Here is a 10,000-nt window from a genome sequence, read left to right on the forward strand (position 1 = left end):
CCAGATGTTTTCTTGAAAACACAAAAAACATATGCATGAGCATTGCAGAATAATCTTTGAATTTCGGCTGATTGAAAAATATTTAGATTAAATTAACATAACTAATCTTTGTTGGTCACTGTGGTATAAATGGTACAAACTATTATTCCTTACATAATTCGGATGAAACAATACCCGGGCTTAATTTGTCTTTGTTTTGAGTCTGGCTTTCTTGGTCAATTTTAATAATGTCCCACCATTATTATCCTTTCCCCATAGATTAATAAAGTAGCTATCAAGTCAAATGCAGTCTTATACTTGATATGTAGGCACAGTATTAATAAAGCACATTGACACTGGTGTGGTAGCATGCTCAGACCACGGTCACATTTAGAACCCCCCCCGTTTTCACTCTACCAACTCAACCTACCACAACAGTGAACTTTTCAAACTCTGAATGCCTGTGCTCAGAAACAGGAGCACTCCTTCCAACTTCTCTGCCTAGAGACATTCCCATTTCCTGTTCCTGTCGCTCATGGTGACTGAAAGCAGGGCTCCCTGCTCCACCTGTCACAGCCTCGGGGGGGGGGCGTGGATCACAACCAAACGATCCGCTCCGGAAAATACAGAAATATACAAAACATGTGAATGTGGTGCGGGGGGTAGAAGACACTGTGGAGCTACCTTTAATGTCAGGTATGAAGAGACATTGGATGAAGGGGCTGCTCGCTCTCCACGCACAGCGAATGTCTCAGCATGCCAGAGACATGGCGTGCTGTTGGCGCGCTGATAGCATCTAGCTCTAGCGTGGGGGATCGGAGGGTTGCAGATGATGAAACCTCTTGGCTGCCAGGGGGCTCCGCCGCTGTATCCCCCATGCAAAGCCTTTTAATAGCAGTTAGTGTGCGTGACTGGGATACCAACATGGGGTAGATCTCCCTCTCGCTCCACTGGGGGGCTGATTGATGCAGATGCATTATGAGAATGTTATGTGCGATAAAGACTTTATATTGGATGTGTGTTGAACATAAACTCAGTGCCTTATTTATATGTGTGTGTGTGTGTGTGTGTGTGTGTGCTTTTGTGTAGGTGTGTGTTTTTATTTTTTGTATATACACATGTGCGTGCATGTGTGCATTTGCATATGTCCCTGTGTGCGTGTGTGTCTGTGTGTGTATGCATATGTCCATACGTGTGTGTGTGTGTGTGTGTGTGTGTGTGTGTGTGTGTGTGTGTGTGTGTGTGTGTGTGTGTGTGTGTGTGTCCATGTGCGTGCGTGCGTCCGTACGTATGCATGCATAAATACATAAATATTACATATGCATGTAGCTGGGACTGGGGTTTCATGTATCAGCTTGTCACAGTGCTAAGACAAAGGGAAACTGACAATAGATAAACTGGCATCGTCAATCCGCCCACATGTGTACACGTACAAACATCTATATTTAAATATGTAGCAGAATCCGGGAAAGGGAAGGTACTGCAGTAAATACCCACATCGAACGTTGAACCATGAAACAATAGTGTATCCCTCGCTTTATGTGTCTTTCTGTGATAGACAGGACTGGAAATACACCATGCTGTGATCCTATAGAGAGAGATTAGCTGTCCTAACATCTCATCCATTTATACATTTTAATAAACACACACCTCTTGTTTCATGAGAAGTAAATGTACGGCGAATGCTCCCATTTATTGTAGTCTTTCCATTGACTATTTTGTCATTTAGCAGACACGTTTATCCGAGGCGCACAGTGAATACTAATCTATGAAGTTGTGTCAGCACTGCAAATAAAACCAGGAGTTGGACGATGAACACCCAAACCACGCCGCTATCGCCCTGGTCAGGTGGTTCTGGTGAAATCTCTGGTGAGAACATATTCTGTTCTTTTTTTCCATATTTTATAAATTGAGCATCTGTAACAGAGCCTGATGTGTGAAATACAATGTAGGCATTATTGCTACAAACAAGTTTCACTCTATAAAAAAATAATAATATACTGCATATATATATATATATATATTTAGTCCTCTAACCGGGCTAGAGGACTCCAGCTTCTCCGGACTCGTCCCTCCTCCTATTCAACCATACACACTTGTTGATCATCATAATCAAAGCTTCCTGCTTATCTATTTCGGCTTCTCAACCATTCATCGCCAGATCATCAAATAGTGTATCTACGTTAGTAGTATTCCTGGTCTCCAGGTTATATTCGTCCACATTTCAAGTTCGTACTTCAGAGGTTCGCTGGAAGGAGTATTGGCCAATAGCATCGGAGCACTACGGTTGGCCTCTCGCATCAACCAGCTCACTTCCATTAAATGAACATTTGAACTATACAAACCTTTTATGTTGTCGTGCGTTTTGGTTCCCCCAACCCAGAATATTTTAACGTTATGTACGTTTATAGCGTGTTATAGGAGCCATTAAATGGAACCTCATTTTTGTATCTACTTGGTTTCATAGTAGGCGCCTTCTCAACAATCTTTGAACAGGAAACGCATTAGGGGTTTTGTACATATTTTTCCATAATCCAGTGATTTAAATATTGCTTTGTATTTAAATACATTTACATTTGTGATTTGAAAGTGACCATAAAAGTTATGGTTTCACAAAAGGCATAAATCCATATTCATAACTTGAAAATGAACAACCGTCCCGGGATACGCCGAGAAATCTGTACGTTTTATTCCAAATTCATTATTGTCCAGAAGGGGAGATTGCTGGGTTGGCAATTGCTTCAAATTATTTGCCTACTTTGAATACGTTTCCAAAGATTTCCATTGTGTTGGGAACAGAAGAAAGACAGGCAATCGTTGACTTTTTTGAATTTTGTGGTGTGTTCCTTTAAAGAATTGAGTTGCTCTATAGCACTGGTATTGCCAATAGTTAAACCACTAGAACATGATGTCCTCTGACAGTAAGCAGAGTCTCTCTAGGGCCGAGGGGTTAAACATCCCGCCCAGCTCCGGTGGAGGCCGCCCGGCCCACTGGGGGGGTCACTGTGGCAGGTGTAGACCTAATTCAACTAGGGGCCATGTTGGTTAGCTGTGAGGAGACACATTGTAGAATCTTTGGGGAAACCATGACAACCCAATGGAAATGCATTCTAAATGCGACCTCGCGGGGAAATGGAATGCACAACTAAACAGAATGCCTTGACATTCTAGAAGGTTTCCCCTCCGAGCTAACCAGTGTGAGAGGAAAAAGGTCTTTGGACAGGAAGCTCATCCGGTCAGCCTCACCAGGTTCTGTCATTGATCGATCGAGCTGAGATGTGTTAACCCTGTGATATTTGAAGATACAAGATCAGCATGAATTGAATTTGCGCACAGATGATTAACACATTAATTCAGAACAAAAGCCCCCAAATAACTGATGCGTTTCTGTGCGTATGGGTGTGTGTATGAGACTTACGATGATGAGCAGGATGAAGTAGATAAAGTTGTAGAAGGAGTGAGCATCCATCACATAGTACATGATCTCCACCCAGCCCTCCAGGGTAATGACCTACACGCGCACACACACACACACACACACACACACACACACACACACACACACACACACACACACACACACACACACACACACACACACACACACACACACACACACACACACGCACACAAATTAAAATAAATCGGAAAGCAACATTGAAACGGAACGTTGAATTGAAACATTTTCTCTCGTAGCAAGGAATCAGAATAGAGGTGTCGAACCCTTTTCGTCCTCTACCGACCCCCCATGACCTAAACCTTACCCTTACCTCCAGCTCACCTAAACCTAACCTCCATTCCCTCTACCCTGAACCAGCCACCCACCACACCTCCACCACCTCCACCACCTCCACCACCTCCACCACCTCCACCCCTCCTGTACCTGGAAGATGACGATCCAGGCGTAGGCGATGTTGTCAAAGTTGATGGCGCCCTTGTGCGGGTTGCTGTGTCCGGTCTGGCAGCGGGTGTAGTACTGGTTCCAGTTGACGCACAGCCCCGGGTTGCCGTGGCTGCCGTTGGCGATGACGGGCGGGGGGTCGGCGCTGAGGCCCAGCGAGCGGCGGTGCAGCGCGTCCTCTTTGTCCAGGCAGCAGGTGCGGCCGCCCTCGCGCCGCGCCGGCACGTCGGTGCACGCCATGATGCCGTTGTCCACGGGCAGCGAGCAGATGAAGGGCCGCTCGTCGTCCTCGTCCGCCATGTAGTAGGGCCGGGGGAGACGCACGGCCATGTTGCTGTGGGAGAGGGAGAGGGGGGTGGGGGGGGGGGGGGGGGGGGGGGGGGAGAGGAAGGCCCGAGATGGGATCAGAGATCTGAGACGAGACTGCAGAAAGAATCGCATGGGAACGTGAGAGAGACCGGGCCGTTTACGTCCCTGCAGCGTCTGCGGGGGTCCCGGCCGGCGGTGAAGACGGGGGGCTAACCACTGACGTTAAGCCAGTGGTTGGACGCTGCAGATGCACATTCGGTTAGAAAACTTAAGGTACAAAAACTTGGGAGCGTGTTTCAGCAAGAGAGAGAGAGAGAGAGAAATGAATGACAACACTGTGCTTCTTGGCAACTGGTGAGAATCTACGAGCTCTGCGACTCAACACACCACACCACAGCACTTTATCGTGCATCGTTCTCAAACCGCTACAGCTAAGGGAGAGAGCTTGTGTGTGCTTGTATGAGTGAGAGCAGGGTGGTGGGTTTGTGTGTACGGCTTAGTGGGTGCATGCGAGTGAGTGAGTGAGCGAGCGAGTGTGTAAAGGAGGAAAAATGTAATAAACATTCGGGTCTTCCTGACTCTGTGTTATTTGTGAAAAGAGCGGAACAGAGTCAACTTAGGGACGGTGAACCTCATGAACAATACCATTAAAAAAATAAGGATAATATTTATCAAGAAATATCTGCTTCCCAGGCTCCAGGACCACAGTAGATCCGTCCCCCATGTGAGGGCACCCTAGCATTACTCAGGGGCGTTATCAGTTGGATTGACCTTCAACCAATCAGAGCAACAAAAAGTGTGAAACATCAGCAGCATCCATACCATATGATCATTGAAATTAAACCGGCCCCATATTAGATCATCAGTTGCGATTGGCTGGAAATCTGCTTCAACTGGAAGGGGGCCAGACGCATATGCCAAAGCAAATGAAACATGAGCAGTTTCCTAAGATCAGTGTACCCTCAACCTGGACTAGTACCAGAGCTCCTCAGCCTCTGAAGACAGATTCAAGTCATATCCTATTAGTTAATGAGTACAATTAGTAAGCAGAAGATCCTCCACCTGAGGAAATGGCCCTTCAGTACAGAAATACTACTAGCAGTTGAAATAAGCAGCAGAAAAAAATTGTTTTTCCCATTGCAAATAATACACAGATGGATAGGCTCACACTATTGGCCCAGTATCTTCTCAACCACAACTTCCACATGTTATTCATCCAAACTGGCGAGAGCAAGAGAGAGCGAGCGAGCGGGAGAGAGAGCAGGGCGGATATATAGAGATAGAGACATACACAGAGAGGGAAAGTGAATGCTAGCCAGAGAGTGACAGATCGGGATAGATGAATAGAGATAGAGTCGGAGAGAGAGGGACAGGAAATGCTAGATAGATAGGGAAAGCCTGGATTCCCCTTAGCACAATTAAAACCCAGCACTGCTTGAGATCCTACTGAGTAAGACAACAGTTAAACTAACTCAGCAGAATTTCTGTTTCTGTGTCTCTGAATGAGTTGTTCTGTTACAACCAGAGCAAACACAACGCAGAGCATGATGCGGTGTTAAGTCAGGGCTTATCTGGGTTCCCGATCTGTCTGGCCCCAGTGCCGCTAGACATAGTGACTGTTCTTCCGATCGCTTATCTGCTGTAAATTGGTTACACTGAGAGCCCCACAGCAGTAGAAGTTTTTCGATAAGCAGAACTTTTATTTTTCGGGACTACATCTCAGCAATGAAATGGCTGATATATATATTTTTTAACACAATTTCCAGATGGAGAGATGATTTGTTTATCTGTAACTTGGTTCTTAATCTAGACCTGACTAAGCCAGCGTATTAAATTGTTTTTTATTAAAAAAAAGAAACCACAACGCTTCGAGCACAGAATAAGCAGAAAAAGGCTAAATTAGCTGAGAGAAAGGAAATAAATCAAAGAGGAAAGAAATCAAGGCAAGATCACAAATCCAGGAAATAGAGGATATCCCAGAATCAATAAAAAGCTATATGAACCAGCTCTAGGGAAAAAAGAGACGCACAGGTTACACCGTCACTAAGGAGTGTTCAGGACGGTTTTCTACTCTAAGGATGATGAATCCAGATGACTCAAGCACTGCCCCGGGTTCGGGGACTGGTTATGGCCGCATGTGTGATCCTGCACATACCGGCACACAGCCACTGGTCCTCCTCTCCACCAGCCCTCGTACATCGCCTAGCAACCCCCCCCCCCATCGCTAAGGGGAGCATGCATTCAGATGGAGACATCGCTCCCTGTGTGGCCCACCCCTGTGACGGAGGCAATAGCCCACTGCGTTGAATGGTCCGAAGCATCCTATATTTAGTGACCTTGCAGTGACCCCCAGTGGTATCACCCCACCAACCCTCCCACCAAACACAATCAACCCACGCACACACACACGCACACACACACGCACACGCACACACACACACGCACACACACACACACACACACGCACACACACACACGCGCGCACACACACACACGGACCGGGGGGGTGACTCACAGGGTGAAGTTCTCGGCGGGGTAGCAGCGGTTCCTCAGGAGCCCCGCCCACAGCTGCACCCCGATGATGCCGAAGATGAAGAAGACGAAGAAGCAGAGGAGCAGCACGTTGCCTAGCATGGGCAGCGTGTCCAGCAGCAGGTTGACCAGGATACGCATGCCTGCAGGAACACACACACATACACACACACATATACATGTCAACGTATGTACACCCGTATAGTTACACCCACACACACACATATATGAACATTAATATACACACACATTGAAACCCACCACCACACATATACATATATATACACACACACACACACACACACACACACCCCCCCCCACACACACACACACACACACACACACACAATTACACACACACACCTTATCTGAAAACAGTACACACATATTCACTCACACACAAACTCAGCCACACAGTCAAACTAACGCACTGATCTGCCTTTGTTCCACCTCCATTATCCGCAGACTCCCTCTCGGCCCATTGTCCATCGTCTCATTGAAACCCAATGAGTAGAGAGTAAACTCTGAAGGTACCGAACACAACAACTGCACTCAGAATGATGAAGAGACCAGCCAACCATTTTTGAAGTCCAGCATCTCCGAAAATACGGACAGGCACAGGTATTTTGTTTATTTCCCCTTGGGTCCAAACAAACAAAAGGCGGCGCGAAAGCTAAGGACGTACCTGTGGATCCTCAGTGTATCTTCAAAAGCCCACGACGAACCCATAAAGTAGGTGGGAAATCGAGTGTACTTTCCACCAAAAGTCTTTCAATGGGATGAATGTGTGACAAGAGATCCGCTCATATACTGTACAATTTCTCGAGAAACAAAAACTCACTTCTGAGATAAACAGAATTGTGGCTCCCACTTTTACTTCAGTGTACTAAAAAATATACACACACACACGCACACAATAGTATATAAACCCACCTGTAAAATAATATATACAATTATCTATTAACACAAACAAGCACACTGGAATACATAGTGAGGGGCTTGTGGCTGGTTAGCTCAACATGAAGCAGCTGCAGCTGGTTTATTCACTTTAAGGACATGTTCTTCCCGCTGAACGACCCACAGTCTCGTAGACATACATCACACTTCTAACACCCACAGGTATATACAGAGGGGAAACAACGTCACTGCTACACGCCAGCGAGGTGTCTTTTACCGGGCTCCTCCAGAGAACGACACAGGGTGGTGGTGTTGGAAGACCAGCTTGTTGTAAACGTTTGTAGATAATTATAAATGACCGGGGGCTCCATGTTTCCATGCAGGAGATCTCTCCCTGGGTGTGTGCACTGATGGCTGGTTTAACGTGTGCCTCAAGTGTGCAGTCCCTCCCAACCCCCAAGTCCCACTGCTTAAACCAGCCATCATCTAGAAACACTCCCCAGGAGGGTTGTGGAAAATATATGTACTTCAAAAGTAGATCGGACAGAGATACATGTTTATGGTGATTTACCATTGAGAATAGCCTAAACCCAATAATACAAAGCATGCAATATAACCCCCACGTTAACCACGCATAAATGTATGACATTACCAAAAGTGTGATTTCCAACATGTTTTTGTGTTGTTCTGTTCTTGTTTCAACTATGAGCCAGATTGTGAAAACAGATCCACCCACATGGACACGCACACAAAGACAACAAACTAGTCTCTTAGAATAAGATCGCCTTGCTTTGGCATTTCCATGCAACCTGCCAAACTACCATAATTAGCCAATCAATCCCTAATCCCTGTGTGTAATTATGATCAACGTCCCATTGCCTTGTGTCTGAACCCTGGGAACAGACAGGAACCGGGGTTAAAACCCATCTTTACGGCTAATGGGCCTTAGCGTTTAGCCGGATAATCGAGGCTAAGTGGACTGACAGTCCTTCATTCCCCCCAGCTCTCCCGCTCCCAGGGGCTGCCCGCTGGCTGACTGAGTGGTTGATGAGCTCCCTGGCTCGTCAGGCAACGCCTGGGACAGCCCTGAAGATGAACGAGGACCCCCCGCTACCTGCCTCAGGTAATTCACCTGAGAGAGGCATGAAGTTTCCCTTGGAAACACAGGCAAATAACTAAGTTCTATTGATGAATACATTGTGGAAGACTCCTGGCACGCACAATGAGTCAACCGGAGTGTACACAGGTAGCCAGATAGGTTGGTTCGACAGACAGGTGAGCCATCCAATTATTTCATTGGGGCCGATGAAATGATTGAACAGGCTTATTACAGGCCTGCCACGGCCACAGAGACCAGATCTTTTCCTGTTTTTCCTCAGAGAATTCAATTTATTGATTGATGTGGAGATGTAAGGAGATTTCAACTAATCCTGTTGTTGTGTGCTGCCTTATTGTTGTCCTTACCGTTGCCTGCAGATCCTGTGTTTTAGATGTTTTCATTTGTATAGCTTGTTTATTCATCTTAAAACCCTTGCTGTAAACCAAATTCCGTCTGGCGGGACAATGAAGATGGTGGAAGGTGGCCATATGGGTATAGATATATACAGGTGGCCCTGGGTATAGATCTTTACAGGTGGAGATTGGGTGGAGGTGGGAGATTGGGTGGTGAATTAAGACCTATACAGGTGGAGTTGGGTATCGCTCTATATAGTTGGAGGTGGGTTTAGATCTATAGAGTTGGAGGTCGGATGGAGATGGGTGTGGATCTACATCGGTGGAGGTGGCAATCTTTCGAGGACAACCTCAGACTCTCAGGGATCCTACACACCGCGAGCATCTGCTGCTGCCACAGCCGGCCACAGCCATAGTGTTGATGCGTGCGCTCGCCCGTGGTACTCGTTACTCTGGATCGCACAGGGCCAGGAATCTCTGTACAAACTCCATTGCGGCAAGGACCTGGAGAATTCATCCGTGGCTAACTCGACAAGGCCATCTGTCGCAGCGCGGCTGGCGGAGACGCTAATATCCCAACGGTTTCCGTATGAAAGCTAAAGGTTGCGTTACCTTAATGGGATTAATTTGATTAGAGCTGGGTACACTCGCCGCAGGTTGGTACGTGTTATGATAGACAATCACAGTGATGGAGTGAGGGTGAGCTGATGAGAGAGAGAGAGTTAGAGACAGAGATGGAGAGAGAGAGAGAGAGAGAGAGAGAGAGAGAGAGAGAGAGAGAGAGAGAGAGAGAGAGAAAGTAAGCGAGAGAGAGAGGGAGAGGGAGGGAGAGGTGGAGAGAGATGGATAGAGACACAGAGAGGGGGAGACGGAGGGGGGAAATAGCACGGAAGAAGAGACATTCAAATGAGAAAATTAGGAAAAATGAAA

At 46.7% G+C, this 10,000-nt stretch overlaps 1 protein-coding gene across 1 annotated transcript in view; it reads right to left on the reverse strand.

The window, feature by feature from the left end:
- Positions 1 to 10,000, reverse strand: part of LOC132453739 (voltage-dependent T-type calcium channel subunit alpha-1I-like) — a 65,500-nt gene that overhangs the window by 33,720 nt on the left and 21,780 nt on the right. Inside the window, 3 exon segments of the mRNA XM_060046684.1 lie at positions 3,398 to 3,490; positions 3,863 to 4,214; positions 6,705 to 6,864. Coding sequence (XP_059902667.1) covers positions 3,398 to 3,490; positions 3,863 to 4,214; positions 6,705 to 6,864 — 605 coding nt within the window.

This window comes from Gadus macrocephalus, chromosome 3 (assembly GCF_031168955.1).
Source record: "Gadus macrocephalus chromosome 3, ASM3116895v1".
Classification (NCBI taxonomy): Eukaryota; Metazoa; Chordata; class Actinopteri; order Gadiformes; family Gadidae; genus Gadus; species Gadus macrocephalus.